Source organism: Caretta caretta, chromosome 7, assembly GCF_965140235.1.
Source record: "Caretta caretta isolate rCarCar2 chromosome 7, rCarCar1.hap1, whole genome shotgun sequence".
Lineage (NCBI taxonomy): Eukaryota > Metazoa > Chordata > Testudines > Cheloniidae > Caretta > Caretta caretta.
This window is the reverse complement of record NC_134212.1, coordinates 107608706-107631193: the sequence shown is the minus strand read 5'-3', so window position 1 is coordinate 107631193 and position 22488 is coordinate 107608706. Positions and strand designations below refer to the sequence as shown.

The following is a 22488-nucleotide window of genomic DNA, read 5'->3' as shown; positions in this document are numbered from 1 at the left end:
AAATAGCAAGAGGTTAAAGGCACCCATTTAACAGGTTTCTTGTTCTATAGAAATCCGGCCCAGTAATTGTATAGAGACAGGCTAAAACAGTACACGCAAACATCAGAGCATTTTTTAAATCAACAAGTTTCAAGGAGAAGCTTCTTGTTTATTCTATTGTGTGTGTTCTAGCGATTTATATGCAAATATTTCCATCTTCATGCAGCAAAAGCTATTTTTCACGTATATAGTGCCTGTTCATATGACTTCCTCATGTAAATTAGGAGAGAAAAACAGCACAATACTTCACAATAAGTTTCTCTTTTTATTATACTGGCACTGGGCACTGCTGCTATAGTAAATGTTTTGTCAGTGTTTCCATTATCATGCTCTTTTTAAAGCATTTGTAACTTGGAAGTTTAAATTTGCATCTGGCTGAAACATGGATGGAAGCTCACCACTCTCAGTGTCTAATGGATCTGTGTGTCCATGTGTGTTTGAGAAGGAAAGGGGATAAGCAACATTTGTTTTTAATTCCTTTAACTGTTCAATTACTAATGCGGATATTGCGAGATATTGAGATCCTAATATGTTTAACTTTTTAAAAATTACATGATGCTTACATATAATGGAAACTAAGTGTTTTATTAAATGTACTCTATACCTATGCATATATTCAATTCAAATAGAAAACTTTTGGACACAATTGCAGAAGGCTGGTCCTTTCAGATGAGTCATGGAGCAGCGTACCAGTCATAGGCTCCGCTAAGGAGAATGAGCTAACCCAGTTCCACCCATGAGTAGTTAATTATCTAAGTGGCTGGGTGGCAGCTAATTAGCAACACTTGGGCCTTATAAAATGGCTGAGTAGAATCTGGCACTTGGAACCACAGGGAGTGAGTAGGCTCTCATGTAAGGTCCTGAGCTAGCCCCTTGAAGGGAAAGCTTAACTCCACAGGGAACGGCTCAGGGGTCAGCACTATAACCCAGAGAAGAGAAAGACCAGGGCAATCCAGACAGGGACTGGGAAAAGGGCCCAGAAAGGGACTGAAGAGAAGCTCCAAACGGCAGAAGAACATTTTTGTTTGTTGGGATGCTTTAGTTTCTTGTTTTGTGACTTGATTGGAGGGTTAAGACCCCTCTCTAGAACTGACTAGAGCACAGAGAGCCAAGACAACTCACCTTGAGGTGAGAAACGGAGGTAGGGAGTGACTACAGTGCAACACAGGGCCAGCAGGGGGTGATACAGGACAGTCACTCTCCAAGACAGATAACAGTTTCTGCATGTATTTAAAATCCAGCCAAATAAAAGGGCATTTAAGAGCTTAGTATGAATACTATAGGCAAAATAAAACCTTTTAAAAGTAATTACAATGTGATTTAAGCAATGTTAATATTTCCATTCAGATTACTTTGGGCCCAACTAAACAACTGCTAAACAAAAGCTGGCATTTAAAATGAAAAACACTATCTTTATATTTTAAAATCTTTTCAGTTATAATTTTCTTTTTTTCTTATGGAACCATGTTGCATGTAGATTCAACCAGATGAAAGCAAGAACATTCTTAGTTAAGGCTGCCACTCCATCTTTAATTTACATATCATATGACTGTGCCGTCCATATACAGTACGTGTAAAAGGGATAATGGAGCCCTTTAACTACCTTTTATAAAACATCAGTGTATGACCTTTTTTAAAAATGATGCACATTTAGTAAAAGTACAGTATACTTGTAAGCTATATACCCCTACTGCGTCCACATTAACTAAATTAACATAAAACTCTTAACTAGTATTTCAATGCTACATAAAATAGTTCAATTAGAACTTGAAATATATTTGTTCTGTAAAAAATGTAGAGTACTATGAAGTGTTAATTTTCATGACATTAGGTAGTATTCAAAAGAGGGTGAATTTCATTCTGGGAATGGGAATAGTGCAATTCTAAGTGTATTTTTGATCAGTTTATATCATGTAGTGAAAATCATTAATGCTGATATCTTACTAGTAACTTTCTACTCCTCTCCTTGTTCTTTACTTGTGTTTCTACACTACTTAGTCAACTTCAGATCTCTTCCTTTCTACACACTCAGCAACATACATTCTCAACAGCATATAGTGGAAGTGACAAAACTAAAGTAGTTCCAATCTCCTCAGAGTAAAATTGGTAACAGGTTTTATAATATCAGGTTCCTTTGCGATTTCCTAAATTCTCTCTAACTCTGTGTGTGTGTGCACGCGCGCACGTAAGAAGAGTAACACTATGTTGGCCCCTTCTAATACCATTGGGAATTCAGCTTTACTGCCTCAAACGCAGCACGATTTATAAGCTGGCCTCTCAGCTTGTTGAGCCATGAAAGTGTGTTGTGCCTACATAAAGTTTAGAATTTATTATGTAGGAAATTTAGATCATTCCAAACATTCACGTGCATGGTCTATGTCAATCTATTGTTAAATAAAGAAATGTGATACATACAAAAATATTTAAAAACAGTCCTAAAATACAGCACTCTTTCATGTGTTCAGCACCTTTGAAAAATCAGGTACCGTTTATTTAGGTGCCTAACTTTACGCAACATAATTTGGGTTGATGAAGTATTCAATGAGTCTTGTCATGGTCTCTGCTTAAATGATGTTGTGACAGTTTGGGAAAGTTCTTTATGTAAAACTTATAACTTCTGGTTGAAGTTTATGAAACTACTGTATCACTGATTGCATCACTGTATATTGTAGCAGCCATTTGCTAACTGGGTGTGTGTCATGAACCGCCCAGACTAGGTCAGGGGAGGTGTGACAGGAATAATTATAAAAGTTGTTAACCTGAATGCAATGGTCTTCCATTCAGATGGAGGCACTCTACAAGAATGAGACGGCTGCAGCCTAGAAGAAATCCGTTCTCCCCATGCATGTCAATAGGGCTTGGGGAGTGGTGGGCCTGAGCAATGGAAAGTCCTTGGGCGGGGGGGAGGAGAGGGAGAATAGGAACAAAGACAAGGGCATTAGGAGCTGCTGTTAAAAAGTGACATGTTCACTGACATGTTCCAGCAGAGCGGTCCAAAAATTATGAAGACTTGGTGGAAGGGAACTGTGTAGAGATCCCTGTGTACTGTGATTTCTTGTGCTTTCACTATGAGTAAAGTGTGATTAGAAAGTCCTCTGAGAAGTCTGTATGTTACTTACTTCAATCATCACATACTCCTGAAGTGTTGAACTATAAACCAGAGTACCCAAGAGGGTGAAGCTCTGAGGAAGGTGTGCTTGAGCAACTGGGGCATCCTGGATAGTGGTGCCAGGACTCATGCACGTTACACCCGGTGCATACCACTGGCAGGGGCAGAGCCACAGGAGAGGGGCAAAGGAGCATTTGCCCCCCCCCCCCCAAAAAACAGAATGTCATTGCAATCTGGTGCCCCAAGCCATACCACCGCTAACTGAAATTTGGTCATGACAGCAAGGCAACTGGGCCAAACCAGAATGGTACCATGCTAAGTTAAAGTGAAAGTGGTTCAGTCATACATACCATGTGAAAATTTTGGGGGGCTTCTCCTAGTCTCCGGGGCCAGCATTGGTCCACGGAGCCCAAGGGAGCTGGATTGAAAAGTCCCATTCCCTAGAAGTTGTACAAGAATCTATGCCTGAGAAGTGTGCCTGAGAAACCAGAGACTGTAGCTGGAGCACACCCAGATCCAGGGGAGTTTAAAAGCTCATGGATCCAGTGCACTGGTCCATATATAGCAATCTGGAGAGTATGTTTCACGTAAACAAAAAACACCTTCACAATAATTGGAAATAAAAAAATTGAAGGAATAATATTTTTACAGTTGCAGAGGGCTTTTTTCCTCCCCACCGACATCTTTAAATGGTAAAAGCCTAATTTTTACAATAAGAGCCTCAGACATATACAAAGGTAAACTAATCAGTATGGATTTAATCCTGCAAACCTTATTCCCGTTAAGCAGTACCACTGCCTATTCGCATAGTCCAGGCATACCATCATGAGGTTGATAGTCAATATAACGTTTTAAACTTCATAGCTTTACTGTATCAAGTTTTGTAAAATCAAATCTAGTAAGATACTGAACCTGGAAATGGATTTACTAAATTTATGCTACTGAAGTGGGAGGCTAAGTAACTCAAAAAAATATTAGGCTATAGGAGACCATGATCCCATTGTGAACTCTTGTTTGCCTCCCTGTTCTGTACATAGTAACTCATATAAAGGTGTCAGTTCTGTGCAGAAGCATGGAGCTTCTCATCATTAAAAAAAATTAAGGTTAAAATATCTTTTCAATTAGTAAAGAGTTATAAAGATTCTGTTTTGATCACTATGCAATGTGATTAGGGATCTTTTGGAAATGACAAGTGTACACCTTTATACAATCAAACTCAGTAAAGAAAATCAGTAATGTCAAGAAATATTAAAAGTGCATTCCCTGTGTTTAAGCCAGCAATGCCCCTCTGCCATTTACATTGGCCAAACTGGACAGTCTCTAAGCAAAAAAGAGTAAACTGACAAATCTGACATCAGGAATCGTAACATTCAAAAACCAGTCGGAGAACACTTTAACCTCTCTGGTCACTCAGTAACAGACTTAAAGGGGGCAATTTTGCAACAGAAAAGCTTCAAAAACAGACTCCAACAAGAAACTGCTGAACTGGAATTAATTTGCAAACTAGATACCATTAATTTAGGCTTGAATATAGATCGGGAATGGCTGGATCATTACACATATTGAGTCTTTTTCCCCGTGTTAAGTATCCTCACACCTTCTTGTCAACTGTCTGAAATGGGCCATCTTGATTATCACTACAAATTTTTTTTTTCTCCTGCTGATAATAGCTCATCTTAATTAATTAGCCCCTTAGAGTTGGTATGGCAACTTCCACCTTTTCATGTTCTCTGTATGTATAGATATATGTTCTGTATCTTACTATATGTTCCATTCTATGCATCTGATGAAATGGGCTGTAGCCCACAAAAGCTTATTGTCAAATAAATGTGTTAGTCTCTAAGGTGCCACAAGTACTCCTGTTCTTTTTGTGGATGCAGACTAAAACGGCTGCAACTCTGAAAAATATTATAGACTATTTTAGAATAATGCTGTTACGCTGCATTACATTAGCTGAGCACACCACACAACTAACAAGACCTAGTTCCAGTTCAGTTTCCTCTCCCATCCTGCTTCGTGACCTATGACTTTGCCCAATCCTCTCTCCCATTGTCTTTTTCTCTCATTCTTGACTTTGTGCATTTTTTCATTCTATTGTTAGAAGAGCCTCTCACTAAGCAACTTCACTCTTCAAAAATTTATTTATTTCATTTCACTTTCCAACATGCTCTTCTGCTCCCACTCAGTTAGTAGTTTGTATGCCGCCTGTTTAAACCAGGGTGTAAGCTCCTCCAGGCCAAAGACCTTGCCTTCTTAATGTCTGCATTTCTAAAATGTCATATTCATTAATAACATTGTGACATCATACACCAAGCGAGCACAGGAACATAGGTCCCTCCCCTCAGGATCTGACATACTAAAAGTACAACTGATATATGGATACAATAGGGCAGGTATACAAAAATACAAACCAAGCTATACAGAGAATAGTGTCAGCACATATCCTCGAAGTGCCTCACAGTACATGTGGAGCTTCAGAAAAAAATTGACAGATAAAGATAAGAGCTTAGTATTCACCTGCCTTTGCTCTTTCTCTATAGGGTCTCCAAACTTCAACTAGTTTTCTACCTACAGTATCCTTAATGATTAAATGAACAATGGGAAACGGTTGTATGTAGTGTAGTTGTAGCCGTGTTGGTCCCAGGATATTAGAGAGACAAGCTGGGTGAGGTAATATCTTTTATTGGACCAACTTCCGTTGATGAGAGAGACAAGCTTTCGAGCCACACACAAATGAAGAGGAGTTTCTCTCATTTACCAACAGAAGTTGGTCCAATAAAAGATACTTCTTCACCCAGCTTGTCACTCTATGGGAAACTAATTATTTTCACCTGGGCTAGTATACCTCTAAATGTATCTTGTATATCTACTTGTTTTGGAAACCCTATATGCTTTTCTAGAGCTAATGCAGGCAAATGAACTGAGTAGCCATTCTCTGTTGGTGCCCTGAAAATACCCTTTCACTATCGGTACAGCCCTAACCTCTGCAGAACTCTGGATATTGGTTGTCTGTGATGACTATGAGGAGAATTAGTGTGTAACATGGTCAAACTGATGAGCTAGGAAGATGATTTTTTCATCAGCATATTTAAAGGTTTTAAGGGAGACAAGATGGCATTAGCCAAAACCAGAAAGGAGGTGGTTGCAATAGTCAAGATGCAAGATTACGGAGTGCCCAGCTGAGAGTTTTAGCTGTGTGAATAAATATGTAAGGTTGGATCTTAAGAGTTGTACAGGAAAAAGCAGCAAGATTTAGGTAAGTCCTGGACTTCAGAGTCTAGAGAGAGTGAGTCAGCGATGAAGTGGAGAGTACAGGCCTTAATGAGAGAAAGGAAGGATGTTGTCCATGATGACTGAAAAAGTGGGAAACGTGTATCAGGGGAGGGAGAAGAGATCAGTTTTGGTCCTTGTTGAGCTTGAGTTGACAGCTGCATATTTACAAGCAGATAACAGAAAAATCTGAGATTTTAGTTTGAATAGATGGAGCAGTTGCCAGCAAAAATATGATAGTTAAAGCCATGTTTTGAATTAGATCACTTAGAGATAAGGTGTAGAGACAGAAAAGGAGAGGGCCAAGAATGTAGCCCTGTCTGACCTCCACTGAAAGCTGGAGTGGGGATTTGTAACATGGTGGCTTATCCCATGGGCAGGAGAGCCAGGGGCTAAGCCAACCCTAATTACAGGATGAGCCCCACTTAGGAGGAATCAGATGATTCCTATATAAAAAGAGCCAGGCTTAAGTAGTGATAAAGAAGGGAAGGGAGGTTCCTATAAAAGCAGGACGCTCAGAACAGTGAAAGGGGCGAAGCTGAGGAAAATGCCACTGTACCTGTAAAGAGTACAAAGAGCAGGGCCCTGAGGCAGTTGTGGAAAAGCTCTCCAGGCAGGCAGGTAGGCCTGGGAGAAATTCTGATCAGGGAAGACGTTGAATGTTTTATGTTAAGATGTTTTGGGGGGATTTTTAATTTGGATAACTGTGACCCCAGAAGGGGTGGATCAAAGACTGTGACCTAGCCAGAGGGCTGAGTCATTGGATGAGTTACCAGCAGGCAGAGAAACTGCCACGGCACTGGAGTGATCGTTGACAGGAGGTGCTAGCTCAACGAGGAGCTATGATGCCACATCTGGCCAGGAGGGAGCGCTCAGTGGTAAGCAGATTCAGTAAATAGATAATTACATTTCAAGTTGGCAGTGTTCAATTAAATATTTAAACATGATCTACTGGTAAGAGGTTTGCACCCTATTCCTACTAGATGAACACACTTGCTTAACTTTAAGTACAAGAGTAGTCCTCAAATTCGTAAGGGAACTCAACTGAATGACCCATGCTTAAACTAAAGCACATATTTAAGGCTACAAGATGAGGGCCTTAGTGTTCAGTACCACAATTAACTACATTAAATAAATTGAGGTAATCAATAAAAGTGACATTGGTCTCATTTAAATCAGCATTTTGTCTTGTCTCCTCTTCTTAATGGAATATATCAATGAAGTATGTAGTAAGAAAAATTAATATCTAATATGCTTTAAAATATTTTTAAAGAAAATTTAGCATTCATTTTGTAGACATTTTCTTCAATTTCACAGACTTCAGATTATTGAGGTATCATATTTGTGGTCATGGCTTTTCTTTAACCAATTTTAGGTAATTATTTATTAATCATTAAAGCCATTTTGTAGAGATGCTCTTCCTTTCTTAAAATTTTGACATAGAAAATAAAAAAACTATACAGATTTCATGGTAATTGTATATTAATGTATGTATCTAACATTCTATAATCTGCATTTCACAATCAGTAATAGCTTCCTTGCTGAAAAAAATTTTATTTTTTATTAAATGTAGAATGGATATCCACAATGAAATGGATATACTTTTCCTTGAGTTCAGATTTTGTCATCCTTATTCATGTGCAACAGGTCCTTAACTCCTCAATTAGCCCCACTGCAGATAGTAAACACCAGAGCTAAGTGAATAAATGATTTTTCAGTTCTCTGGCCCTTCCAAAAGATAACGAAACAATATAATTTTGATTCAGATTAAACAAAACCAAAAATTGAAAACATTTCAGCAAATTGAAAAAAATCCATTCCAGGTCAGACAAAACATGTTTCACTCTCTCCAAAACATTTTGTTTCAAGCATTTTTAAAGCGATAGATTAACACAATAGGAGGAAGAAATGGTGGTGGTCATTATGAATTGCCACTATGAACGACGATGAATAGCCATTGGGCCAGAGAGAGACAATAACTTTAGCACCTGGTAGTTAGGGCACTCACATAGGATGTGGGAGACCCAAGTTCAAGTCCCAGCTCCACTGACTATTTAAAACTATTTATAAACTGCTTCAACAGGACAGATTGAGACACCCACGTGGCTAGGCCACTCTCCTGCAGTGTGGGAGAAAAAAAGACAGTTACTTTTTCCGTAACTGGCGTTCTTCGAGATGTGTTGCTCATGTCTATTCCACAATAGGTGTGCGTGCTCGCCACGTGCACCAGTGCTGTACACTTTTCCCCTAGCAGTACCCATAGGGGGAGCGCCCCAGCAACCCCTGGAGTGGCACCTCTATGGTGCCTTATAAGGGGAGCTGCGCACTCCCCCCACCCTCAGTTCCTTCTTGCCAGACAACTCCGACAGAGAGGAAGGAGGGCAGGATGTGGAATACACATGAGCAACACATCTCGAAGAACACCAGTTACGGAAAAGGTAACTGTCTTTTCTTCTTCGAGTGATTGCTCATGTGTATTCCACAATAGGTGATTCCAAGCTATATCTGGGTAGGAGTTTACAAATTCCCGGGACAGAGTACGTCCCTGCTGAACCCGGCGTGATCCCTGGTTTGGGAGACAATCGCATAGTGCGAGGTGAACATGTGAACCGAAGACCACACGGTGGCCCTACAATGTCCCGGATGCGGACGAGGGCTAGGAAGGCAGCCGATGAGGCCTGCGCTCGAGTCGAGTGCGCCTTTACAATCAGTGCTGGGGGAACACCTGCCAGATCATAACAGGTGCAGATGCACGAAGTGATCCAGTTGGAGACACGCGGAGTGGAAATCGACCGACCCACCCCTCATGCGCTCAGCCGAGGCAACGAACAATTGCGAGGACTTCCTGAACGGCTTAGTCCACTTGAGGTAGAAAGCCAGACCCCTTCACACGTTGAGCGTGTGTGGGGGGGCGTTTCTCACTGCATGCGTGAGGCTTGGGGCAGAGGACCGGCAGGAAATGTCCTAACCCAGTCTTAGGCGGAGACCATCTTGGGGAGGAACGCAGGATATGGGCAGAGCTGAACCTCGTCCTTATGAAAAACTATGCATCGGGGCTCCGAAGTCAGGGCCCTGAGCTCCGAGACCCGCATGGCCGACGTGATAGTGACCAGGAAGGCCACCTTCCATGAGAGGTGAGACCAGGAACACGCTAATAGCGGCTCAAATGGGGGCCCCTTGAGACGAGACACCACCAGGTTCAGGTCCCACTGTGGGACCGGGGCCTAGCATATGGGAAAGACGGTCCAACCCCTTGGGGAAGTGATCAGTCGCAGCATGGGGGAATACTGTGTGCCCCTGCATTGGCAGATGGAAGGCCAATATGGCTGCCAGGTGCCCCTTGACTGACGAGGGCGCCAGGCCCTGGGCTCTAAGGTAGAGAGGTAGTCCAGGACAAGCTGGATCGGGGTGGCCACTGGGGAGACACTATTCAGCCGCCCATCTGGAGAACCGAACCATTTTGCCAAGTAGGCGTGGCGCGGAGGGCTGTCTGTTTTTCAGGAGGACATGCTGGACCCTTTCTGAGCACGTCCGTTTCCCTCTACCTAACCATTGAGCAGCCATGCTGTGAGATAGAGAGCTGTTGGGTTGGCTAGAAGAGATGCCCTGGTCCTGGGAGAGCAGGTCTGGGTGGAGTGGCAATGGCCGCGGCGGAGCAACCACCAGGCCTGTGAAGGTCCCGTACCAATGTAGCCTGGCCACGGGGCAACCAGGAGGACCTGTGCCTTGTCTGTCTTTTTGGTTTTGTTTTTTTTTCCCCATGACCCTGCTGATCAGTGGGAATGGGGGGGAAGGCATAGAGAAAACTGGTCTGACCAGGACAGGCAGAAGGCATCCGAGATAGCGCCCCGTCCCAGTCCCCGCCCCCCCCAGAGAAGAACTGGGGACAGCGCCGGGTCTGCTGCAGCCCCACATGAGGAAGAGCTGGTGAGCCATTTCCAGGTGGAGAGACCATTTGTGTTGGGAGGAGAAGTTCCTGCTGAAGCGATCTGCCCATGTGTTCCGGGCACCTGGCACACGGAAGGTCCTCAGGCAGATGTCGTAGACTATACAGAAATCCCACAGCTTGAGGGCTTCGCGGCAGAGGGCCGGGTCCCACCTTGCCTGTTGATATAGAACATCAAGGCCGTGTTGTCCGTGAGGACCCGGACCACCTTGCCCTGTAGGTGCAGGCAGAAGGACACGCATGCTAGGTGTACCGCCCTGTGTTCCTTGACGTTTATGTGTAGGGACAGATCCTGTGCCGACCACAGACCTTAGGTCTGAACGTTCCCCACATGGGCCCCCCAACCCAGGTCCGACGCATCGGACACCAGCTTCAGCGTCCTGTACCGGAACAGGACCCCTTGGAGCATGTTGCTTGGGGTGGACCACCAAGTCAGGCACGGTGAGGACCTTGTCCATCCTGTTCCTGGCCTAGGAGAACTCCGAATGGGGCCTCTCCAGCTCTGGATGGCCTCGGAGTCTGGTGTGGTGGACCATGTACGTGCACGCAGACATGTGACCCAAGAGCTGGAGGCAAGCTCTGGCCATAGTCACCAGAAACTAGACACTTGTGACTGTGTCGATGAGCCCTTTTAGGGTCTCGAACCTATCCGGTGGGAGGGAGGCTGCGGCCGATGAGTTGTCCAGGAGTGCCCCATAAACTCTATGCATTGGACTGGGACTAACGTGGGCTTGGCGTCATTTACCAACAGGCCCAGGGCGGCGCATGTGGACAGTAGAAGCGTCACGTGATCCCTCACCTGCGACCGGGAGCTGCCCTTGACCAGCCAATCATCCAGATACGGAAAGGTCTGGACCCCCCAGCACCTGAGGTAGGCCGCTACCACCGACATACATTTTGTGAATACCCTGGGGGCAGTGGATAGGCCAAACATGAGGACCATAAACTGGTCGTGATTCTGCCCACCAGGAAATGGAGGACGTGTCTGTGCCCCTCAAAAACGTGAATGTGGAAGTATGTGTCCTGCAGATCGAAGGCAGTGTACCAGTCCCCGGGGTCCACGGAGGGGATGATGGAGGCCAGTGAGACCATACGGAACTTGAGCCTTACCATGAACTGGTTTAGATCCCGCAGGTCCAGGATAGGCCTGAGTCCTCCTTTGGCCTTTCAACTGTGACCACTCCGGGAGGAAAGCACACAACCAATTGTAGAAGGGAAGCTTCATGGAGGGGAGGAGCGGGGAAATCCCTGGGGAGAACTGGCAGGGTGCCCCCGAGCGTCCCGTCAAAACCGCCTTTTTCCCCACCTGTTTGCCCTTGGAGGACCCAGGTTGCGGGGCAGGCTGTGACTGCCTCTGAGGGCACCTTTTACAGACCCTTGATTTGTTATAGGCGGCCTCGTACTTTGGCTGAGTGGAAGCCTATTGCGACCTAAACCTAAAAAAAAAAAAAAAAAAAGACCTAAACCTAGATTTGGCCAAAGCCGGGACATAGAGACCCAGAGTCTGGGGGGTGGCTGGGCTCCTTCATGCCATGCAGCTTTGTATCCATTTGCTCCATAAACAGAGCTTTGCTGTCAAACGGTAGATCCTGCATGGCAGCCTGTGCTCCACTGGACAGCCCAGACAGCAGGAGCCACAACGCCCTTCTCCTGGACACCGCTGAGGCCCTAGAGCGTGCTGCCATGTCTGCCGCATACGAAGCTGCTTGCAGGGATGGTCTGGCAGCTGCTGTACCCTCCTCCACCAGCGCCTTGAACTCTTTCTTATCATACTCCTAGAGAGGATCCTTGAACTTGGGCAGGAAACCCCACAAATTGAATTTGTATCTGCCCAGGAGCGTCTGGTGGTTTGCCACCCGCAACTGAAAACTCAAGGGAGAATAAAGCCATCTCCTGAAAGAGTCCAGCCTCCGCAAAATTTTATTTTTGGGGGTAGAAGCTGGTTGGCCCTGCCGCTCCCTGTGGTTGAGGACTCCAGGGAGTTGGGTGCCGGGTGGGTGTAGAGGTACTCATGCCCCTTGGTGGGTACAAAGTACTTGCGTTCCGCCTTCTTAGAGATGGGGGCCAGCAAGCCGGTGTTTGCCACAAGACATTTGAAATTTTTGCCACCCTTCATGGAGGGCAAAGCTACCCTGCCCAGTGCCGAAGAGGGCAGCACGTTGAACAGGGCATCCAAGGGCTCCTCCAACTCCTCTACCTTTTAAAAAGTTTTTGATGAGTCCTAAAGTCCTCCTGCGGGACGGACTGGGGCAGGGCAGTTATTGCCTCATCCAGGGAGGGCGAGAAGGCCGGCACAGTGCTCTGGGTGTCCGCCGGCACTGGGGGATGGATCACTTGGTCAGACTCTGGGCACGGTCCCGAGGACGTATGTCACACTGACCCCCCTCCTCGGAGGTCTGGAGAGGGAGGCCGACAGTGCCTCTGAGGATCTGGCTACTGAGCGGGCCCCCACTGGGGGCTGTGTCGGGGCCACAGTGCCCACTGGTACCATTGGGCCCGCCAAGGGGCCCGGGGCCACTGCACTGGCTGCGGCACTGACAGGCCCTGGTTGTTCGGCCTGGCTGGCCTGTCCCATGGAAGGGCGACTACAAGCGGAGGCCGGGCTGACAAACAACCTGCCGCTGTCTCGGGACCGGGAGGAACAGCGGTGCCGGGAACAACATTGCCCACGGGACCGCGACCTTGATGCGGAGGACTGGTACCATCTGTAGCTGCTGCTCCGCGATGGGCTCAGACAGGCGGACTCGCAACTGCGAGATGCCAGCGATCGATGCCCTGGGCTGCGGCGGTGTTGCCTTGGCCGAGTCTTGGAGCGGGATTCAGAGTGGGAACGGCGTCGACGTCCGTGCCATGACCAGCCGTGGTAATCCCTATGAGACATGGACCTCTGGCGACGTCTGCCTCGGTCCTGTCTGTACTCACTCCGTGACGCAGACTGGTGCCGAGAGTTTCAGACGGACGGCACCCACCCAGACAGTCTGGTGGGAGTTGAGGGCTATGCCCTGAACTGTCGCTGGGTAGCGAACGGCGTTGGGAATGTTCCCTGGCCTGAGACCGGTGCCGAGCTGGGGGCGACTTCGGAGAACCCAGCGGTGGCTTGCCCCTGGAGCGAGGTGCCAATATCGGCAGCGCTCCTGGTACTGGCATGGACATGACGTCCCAGGCCACCTGCAGGGCCTCCGGCATTTCCAAACTGGCTGGGCTACTCCGCCCGACGCGAGTCGGAGGCCTTGAGGCCGGAGGGGATCAAGGACTGCTTGACATGGGTCTAGTCTCTGCCCCTGGTTTCCCTCGCTGCCGCTACAAAGAAAGCGTTTCCTTTGCCTTCTTGTGCCCCATGTACAGGGAGCGGTGCCAACTGGTCGAAGGCTCCAGAAGGTTGCCGCGGTGCCCGGTGCCAACTTGGAGCGGCACACCAGAGTCGGGGTCAGCGCCGACTCCATCAGAATAGCCTGGAGCCTAATCTCTCAGTCCGAAGTTTAAACGACTTGCAAATCTTGCAACGATCGCTGATATGGGTTTCTCCCAAACAGCGTAAACAGTCTGTGTGCTGGTCACTCCTTGGCATAGATTGCCTACAAGTGTTGCACGACTTAAAACCCGGGGCATGCCCTGGCCCGGGCACTCTAACTGAACAGCTAACTAACTACAGGTACTAACAATGAACAAACAAAAAGTTCTGGGGACGAGCTACAGCAAAGCTGGAGTAGAGTAGTTCCGATGCACCTTCAGTAGCGGCAAGAAGGAACTGAGGGTGGGGGAGCGTGCAGCGCCCCTTATACTACGCCATGGAGGCGCCACTCCAGGAGTCGCTGGGACGATTCCCCCTAAGGGTAAAACTTCCGGGACCGGTGCCGTGGCGAGCACGCACACCTATTGTGGAATACACATGAGCAATCACTCGAAGAAGTTCTGATACCTTCTCCATATCAGGCAGAGTGAGGACTTGAACAGGGGTCTCCCACATCCCACGTGAGTGGCCTAAACACTGGGCTAAAAGTTATAAGGATAGACCATCACCCCACTTCCTTCCTCCTCACTCACCTCTTCTCATTTTGTGAAGAGCATCTCAGTCCTGACAAAAATTTGTTTGTCCTATACTATTTGTTGAATTTGTATCAAATTTTTGAGTTTTGCTCAGCTGAAAAATGCATTTTTTGACAAATAGTTTAGTTGCTGAAAAAAATTACTGAAGTATAGTAAACACTGAAATCAATGAGACTACCTGAGGAGTGAAGGGCTACCTTACATGAGTAAGAGCAGGTCTGCACTTAAAGAAGTTAAGTGAAGATGCTCTTACACCAATGAGAGCGCTTCTCTCATTAGCATAGGTAATCCACCTCCGCGAGAGGCTGTAGCTATGTCAACAGGAGAAGCTCTCCCACCAACATAGCGCTGTCTACACTGGGGGTTAGGTGGGCATAACTACGCTGCTCAGGGCTTTTTCACACCCTTGAGAAATGTTATACCAATATAAGTCTGTGGTGTAGTCCTGGCCTAAGAATGGCAAAATCTAGTCTATTGTGATATAAAGCTTGATTAATAAAAAAATAAAAACCTTCACTTAAAAACTCAATTTCCTAATCCAAATAAAAAGATGAAGCAAATAAGAAAACTTCAATTTCAATATTGTCTTCCCTCTTCTAAATGTAATTCTATATTTTCAATCTACATGGAACGTTTTATAGCTGCTTGAATACTAGTAGACAATGCTGAGAATGTTCAGAACTTAAGCAAAATCTCGAGTAACTACATAAAGGGATTTTTCCCCTAAAAGCTTCTCCCTCATCAAAATTAAACAAGAAACTCTTGCTTAATATCTCCAGTATAAGGTTTGGTTTGAAATACAGTACACAAACTCAAATTTAAGAGCAAATATCAATCACTACTAACTGAAGATCAAAAATGTTCTCCTCTTACCTTAATGCAGAGTAGACTCCCAAAGATAGGAAAGTATAGTCAGGATCATAGTACAGATACACAGAGGACACGCAGTATGGAAGAACATCAATTACACCCACAGCAATTATCTTCCCATCTAGCCAATACTGCTGGTGAAAAGAACCATAACCACAATCAGGACCACTGGGAGGATTCTCTGCCTAAGGGAAACAAAAAAAAAGGGATAATTAGTGATTAAACAAGTTTTCTGTATAAACAAAACTGAAAAAAAGACAGCAGAGAACACCACACACAATGCAATCTTATTCCACACTACACGGGATGGACACACAATTTGAAGACCCTCCACTTCTATACTACCTTTGTTCTCTATCACTATTAAACAATAATGCAGTGTGAAATCTCCAGAAATACCTAAAATCTTGACTATCAAAATCAAATAAGATGGACAATCAATTCCTGTTTTGAAAATACATGCAATTCACAGAGTTAGCTTTATAGCTTGCAAGATGGTGTCAATGCATGGTTCTCTCTATAGTCACGATTATTAGTCTACACTTTCTGTACCAAACATCAGAAAAGTGATTCTGCTGAAATTAGGAGAAATCAAAATTATCTGCGTTTTTTCCAGATTGTTTTATGTGCAATTTAAAGCGGTATTGCAAACGATGCTTTTCCCTGATATGGTCGTGAGTCTTTTCCTACTTCTACCTTTATAAGGGACATGCCACCAAACGTGTATGTCATTTAATGATAGCTCAGTGGTTTAAGCATTGGCCTGCTAAACCCAGGATTGTGAGTTCAATCCTTGAGGGGGCCATTTAGGGATCTGGGGCAAAAATTGGAGATTGGTCCTGCTTTGAGCAGGGGGTTGGACTAGATGACCTCCTGAGGTCCCTTCCAACCCTAACCTTCTATGATTAATAAATGCTTTATATTTCTTCCACTGTCATTCATATCCTCTTGTTAAGAATTTATTTTTAAAAATTGTATGTAAGATCAGGGTGCTGAAGAACCAAATTTAAGCTTTGTAGTCTTGCTTACTGTATAACAGAAGATAATTCTTGTTGGACTAAGCACTTAGAACTGTAAGCAATGTTCTTAGTTTATTAGCAATGGGGAGCAAGAAATAAAGCAGGAAAGGTCTGTTTTGACTCTTTTCCCTTCAAAGAAAGAAAGTGTGCAATCTTATCTTAACACCATGCATTGTTAAATAAAACAAATAGCTATTTACAATCTGAATACATGTAATGATTTTTGTGTAATATATAAAGGATCTAGCCTTAATGATTAAAGCCACCATTTAGACTGAATAGGTCCTACAGGGATCAAAGAATTTGTCAGAAAAAAGCTATGATATAGGAGCACATCTTTGAACTAGTGATATTATGTTAGTTTTGCAGTTGCTGGAAAGAGATTAGATTTACCCCTCCATGTCTGCTTTATGATTATTGGAACAAACTCATTTTTCTATAACAAGAAGCTCACCTGTAATCTTGTTCAGATGGGGAAAAAAACCCATAGTTCTTTTCTGATCAGTTGCTGGTATAGATTACCAATTTCAATGATACAAACTGACTCAAGGCTTCAATCGTGTAATCATGTAGCATAACACAGAGCGCTATATTAATATGAACAATTCTGTCTAAATGTGTAGGTTTGGGATTTTTATTATTATTATTAAAACTAATTTGGGGACTTATTTTTTGCTTCTCCCATTTTGGAAAAGTCAAAAATGTTCAGAAGTAGGACTCTGAGGAGCTCTTCTCAGGACTTGTCTACAGTGCCCCATTGTTCAGACTACAGGGGAATAAACAGCACTGTACACCAAAGGGCTGTTCTGTAACTCCCCTGTGTGTGGACACCGAGGACAGAACTAAAAGGTTTGTTTGCATTAATAGAGTTCTGTAAGAACGACAGGGCAGTGTAGCCATAGCCTCAAATTCCCACATGTTGTGAAACACACATACATTTCCCCGAAAGGAAGGTTGGATGCAGGTCCAACATTGACTCATGCATCTATCACAGAGTGTTGCTAGCTAGGCTGTTAAATGCATACATGAATATATTATACAATATGGGTTACTGTCACTATGAGAACCTTAATTATTACTTCATATTCTCTGCCTTTTGGGTTTAAATATGTAACCTTGGTGTTACACTACATACGCTACTAACAAGTTGTGTATACCTTACTATCAGTAACACTGCTACACCGTTCTGATACACTATTCGCATTTTAAAAGGTCATGCTCTCTGTATGTTACCTAGGGCTTCCATTGCAAAATTATTTTCAAGGAAAAGTGCCAAGTTCAGTGAAGCACAAACTTTGAAGATGAGTATTCTGCTTTGTGGGGTTCAAAAAACAAACAGGAAAACAATCTTGGCAATGTGCTCTCATACTTAATAGAGTACAATACTTAAATTCCAGTAACACTTTTTGCTTTACTACAAATTGTCAGGATTTCTGAGGATATAATTTATGGTTTTATGGCAAGTATGTTTTGAGTATGGTCCCAGATCAACCCACAACTAACTGCGATGCAGGACAAGATTTTGTTCATGCCTCTTCATTTAATATATTACTTTCAGAATATGCAAAAAGAAAAGGAGTACTTGTGGCACCTTAGAGACTAACAAATTTATTTGAGCATAAGCTTTCGTGAGCTACAGCTCACTTCATCGGATGCATTCAGTGGAAAATACAGTGGGGAGATTTATATATACAGAGAACATGAAACAATGGGTGTTACCATACACACTGTAATGAGAGTGATCAGGTAAGGCGAGCTATTACCGGGGGCGGGGGGAGGTGTGGCGGGGGGGGGGGGGGAGACGACCTTTTGTATTCCAAATACCAAAAATGATTCGTTATGTGACTTTGGCCAGAGAAATTCCATTTCTCAGTTTATCTTTAAAATTGGTACAATACTGTTCTCAGACAGGTATTGAGGCGCTTAATGTTTACAGTAATTTAGAGAATTCATAGTAACTAGTGGAGAAACTCAAACTGTAAAGTATTTGTTGCAGAAGAATCCTCAGAGCTTATCTTTTTTCTCAGCTCTCTAAAGAGAGGGCAGGGCAGGGTGGTTGGCTGTAGGGATATAATTTATTGTTGTTGTGTGTTTGTACAGACAGTCTAGTATGCAGATTAGGTAAGTATCTAAACCCAGGTTTCAGAGTAACAGCCGTGTTAGTCTGTATTCGCAAAAAGAAAAGGAGTACTTGTGGCACCTTAGAGACTAACCAATTTATTTGAGCATAAGCTTTCGTGAGCTACAGCTCACTTCATCGGATGCATACGCAATTGGTTAGTCTCTAAGGTGCCACAAGTACTCCTTTTCTTTTTATCTAAACCCAGAGACTGGTTCTTCAAACTAAGAAGAAAACCATCTTCTAATTAAAATGTATTGCACAACTAACTTTGGCATGACATTTTCTTTACCGTTTAGTTCCCTTTAATCCTGAATTCCACAGTGTTCAACTTAATTATCCATCTTGTCATGTTTTTCACTGAACAACAAGTTCTTCAGAAAGAACTGCTTTTCACTCAATAAATCTGATATTACCTTCTATTGCCAACTGTTTTACATTACAACAACAGAAGGTGGGTTTAAGTGAAGAATTTTTATACCATAGCCTAGACTGAAGAGATGATGGGCAGTCAAATTTATTTTGATTGGTACCACATGTCAAAAATTAGTCACATGAGCAAAAATAATTTCAACTGACTTGTTTGGTAAAAGTGACTGAATTGTTCAAACAAGTAATTCCAATGATAAAGACCATGCAAGTAGTGTTTACAATATGACCATTTATAAAAGGCACAAGAGAAAGTATTTGGCTATAGTTATTACAAACTAAATGCATTGAACCAGAGCTAAGATTGGAGTACACTAGCAAGATTAACATCTTATTTAGGAAAGCTGCATGCCCTACATCTATATTTTCAAAATATTCCCCCATTTTCCAAAAAATTATATGAAATAACCGTGTTAATATTAAACCTCTATATGGGACAATTTCAAGACTTTTAGGCCTAAAACTCAGATGTTTCTCCTTGCTTTTTCAACCAATAACTGCAGATTTCACCAATTGCTTTTTCAACCAATAACTGCAGTGTGGTATTACTAACACTAAATATGGAACTGACAGCTTGTGTATCAATAAAAAATGTGGACCTCAAACTATAGTGCATATACGCAGACTTGTTTCTATGAAGATCTATGCAGATCTTATATCAGTTATGTTTTTTCTTATATAAACTATTTGTTCATGCAGCAGCTACTCAAGACAAAAAACAAGTTATTTCTATATTATATCTAATGATTAATTCTTCATTAGGGATTATTTTCACATCCATGTCCCAAGAGAAAGCAACACTACTTTAAGCACCAGCTCCTCAGGTGGACCAGAGCTCTTCTTAACACTTTCTGCAAGCAGGCAGGGGTCAGTTTAGCCATTATTTCAAGATAGAACAATCTGCTCTAATTTGTGCTTGCTCTTATGTTCCACTGGTCCAGCATTGTTGGAGCATCATGCTCTTGCCCCTTGCATGCACTCAGACTGCACATCACCCTTTCAACAGATGTTGATAAGGCCCTCAGCAAGAAGACATGGACTGAAATATATAAAGAGCAATAAGTTTTTCTATTTTTGGTCTTATTCCACCAAGAGAGGTGCAATAGAGGTGCATTTCTATTTGAAGAGTCACATCCCAGTACCTTAAATTTAGCAGAAAATGCTGTTTATGCTTTTGCATTACACAGCTTCAAAAACGAGTACTTGTGTTTCTTCTAAATTAAACTGCTTCTAATTTCTTCACACTTTAAAAAGTCAATCTCTGTGAAGCAGTAAAGTTGGAAGAGTAAACTTTTATCCACATGCAAAAAAAGTCTAAATTTAAATATCTGAAGTTAAAAACTGTCCAACAGGATTTGTTGAACTTTCAAAAAAAAGTATAGCATAGAGTATATAAAATAACATTTCAGCTAACGTGCAGTTATTTTGTGAAGTAAAAGAATGCCTGTGTGTGCGCAGATGGCAGCGAGTAGAGGGAGAAGATGCATATACATCATCTCAATCAAAATGAATCAGTGAACCTCCGCAAAAGCAGCACAGATGTCAGGTACAGTATTTACTATTTATACCTTAAGTATTCCCACTATTAATTCCCACCAATTCAATTATTGTAAAATATTATGAACAAATTCTATTTTACAATGAATTTTACAGGCATGCCAATAATTCCCAGCAAAGTTCTGGAATCTACATTATATTAAACCAAACCTCACCAAACAAAGTTTTATTTTACACATTTCCTCCTTTCATGCAAAGTAATCTTTTGTAACATATTGTTCCCCACACTCCCCAATATTTTAGTGAATGCTCAACTCCATTGAACTTGAGGTCTTACTTGTATTAAGTTCCATCTAGTGGCTTTTCAGGTATAACTGATCTAGAATACTAAGTCAATGTGAAATATTGATCTGTCCCTCCAGAAATGGGTTCATAGCACCTTGCACTATTAAAGTGTCCTTCTGGGACAATGTTTGGCACTCGCTATGCTAAGTACACAATAACTGACATCAGATGATTAAGACATATCGTACAGGGCTCACCTCATCTACCAGAAACACTGCACCCTAACTCTTATTCCACAAAAACTCTGAGTTATTCTGATTACTACAAAAAGTGCCACAGCTTCTAAAATTAACGAGTCAAGAAATCCAATGTCAAAAGCACTCTGTTGAAACAGTCTGATGTTAGAAATAATATTCCCCTAGTAACGCAGTTTAAAATATTTATGCCTTCAGGGTTTTAATAAGAGGGTGTCTAAAGACAACATGGTCCATGTGAAAAAAATGGGGAATTTAAAAGCTAACAGTGTTTTTTCCCCTCATTTAATAAATTACATTAAAAAGAAAAACACCAGAGGAAAAAAAAGCTAAACCTCAAGCTGTGAGAGAGAATCACAACACAACTAGGTATGCTGTGATTAAGGGCTATATTATTAAAACCCCAGGCCCTCACAAGTCTGAGGCAAATGACCTTGAATGCTACCTTTTCTTCAAACAAGATCTAACATTTGCATTATTTTTATTATGGTATTTTAAAGGCAATGGGCTTGATTCAACCCTAGGTTAATAGAACATGGTGCAAACTGTTGGGTGGCCTGGCTCCAGGCCATCTGGTACAGCAGGAGCTGCTGGTATCTTGTACTATCCCAAGCCTTCAGACACTCCCCCCCCCCCCCCACACAGGGTGCTGTACCCTGAGTTAAAAGACACTGACTCTCAGAAAGCAGCATAGTTTATAACTGAACAATTCATGCCCCACCACTGGCCATTAATTAACCTCTGCTAATATATCCTTATTTTATTATCTAGTGCAATACATTTGACAGTTTTGTTTGCTGTTTTTTAGCACAGGAAATAATGAGAAAGAAAAATATAACAAAATTCAATATTTATTTAGTTTGAATAGATTAGTTGAATATATTCTTGAAAATGTATCACATTTTAATTTAAGAAACAGGAAGGGAAAAGGGTAAAACAGTCTCAGGAAGTTTTTTGTATCAGCTAAACATAAGAAGAGAGGCAGAGTGATAGAAATAAGAACGTCCTATTACAATATTTTCTGCAGCAAATCTTGTTTAAGAGACCAACTAAGTAATTTAAATCCCAAAACACAAGAGTGTGGGATATCTGAATATACACCATACTCTCAGTGAACAAGTTGAAGTTTTATACAAAACCAAGCAAAATTAGTTCTTCCCCCTGACCCCGGAGGAGGGTTGAGGCTACCAGGTCTCAAATGCTAATATTAGGTATCAATATGAAAAAACTCAAGGATTCATTGGTGTGAGAATTATAAAGATTTATGGGTGCTATGGGTGCAATCAAAAATGTAGATTTAAGAACTAAAACCAGGACCAAAATTAAAAGATAAACTAGCTTATATCATGTTAAAAAAGTACAATAAAATGTATTTTTGTTACATATTAATTGCACTTATCATTCAACTAGCTACCAATTCTATTAACACCAGAGGGTTTGATTCTACTTTGACCTCATACCGTACTGTCTATAAACTTTTACATCTCAATGTTGTATCATTAGTGCTTTAAATCATATTTAATATTAACTTATATCACATAATACAAGGATCAGCAACCTTTGGCATGCGGCCCGCCAGGGTAAACTCCCTGGCGGGCCGGTTT

The 22488-nt window shown here is 42.8% G+C and overlaps 1 protein-coding gene across 7 annotated transcripts in view; it reads right to left on the bottom strand.

The window, feature by feature from the left end:
* ATE1 (arginyltransferase 1) overlaps positions 1-22488 on the bottom strand; it is a 182316-nt gene that overhangs the window by 98123 nt on the left and 61705 nt on the right. For all 7 annotated transcript variants that reach the window (XM_048856322.2, XM_048856321.2, XM_075131044.1 and 4 more), the window contains one exon: positions 15285-15466. In XM_048856322.2, the coding sequence (XP_048712279.2) occupies positions 15285-15466 (182 nt within the window). The remainder of the gene's footprint in view (positions 1-15284; positions 15467-22488) is intronic.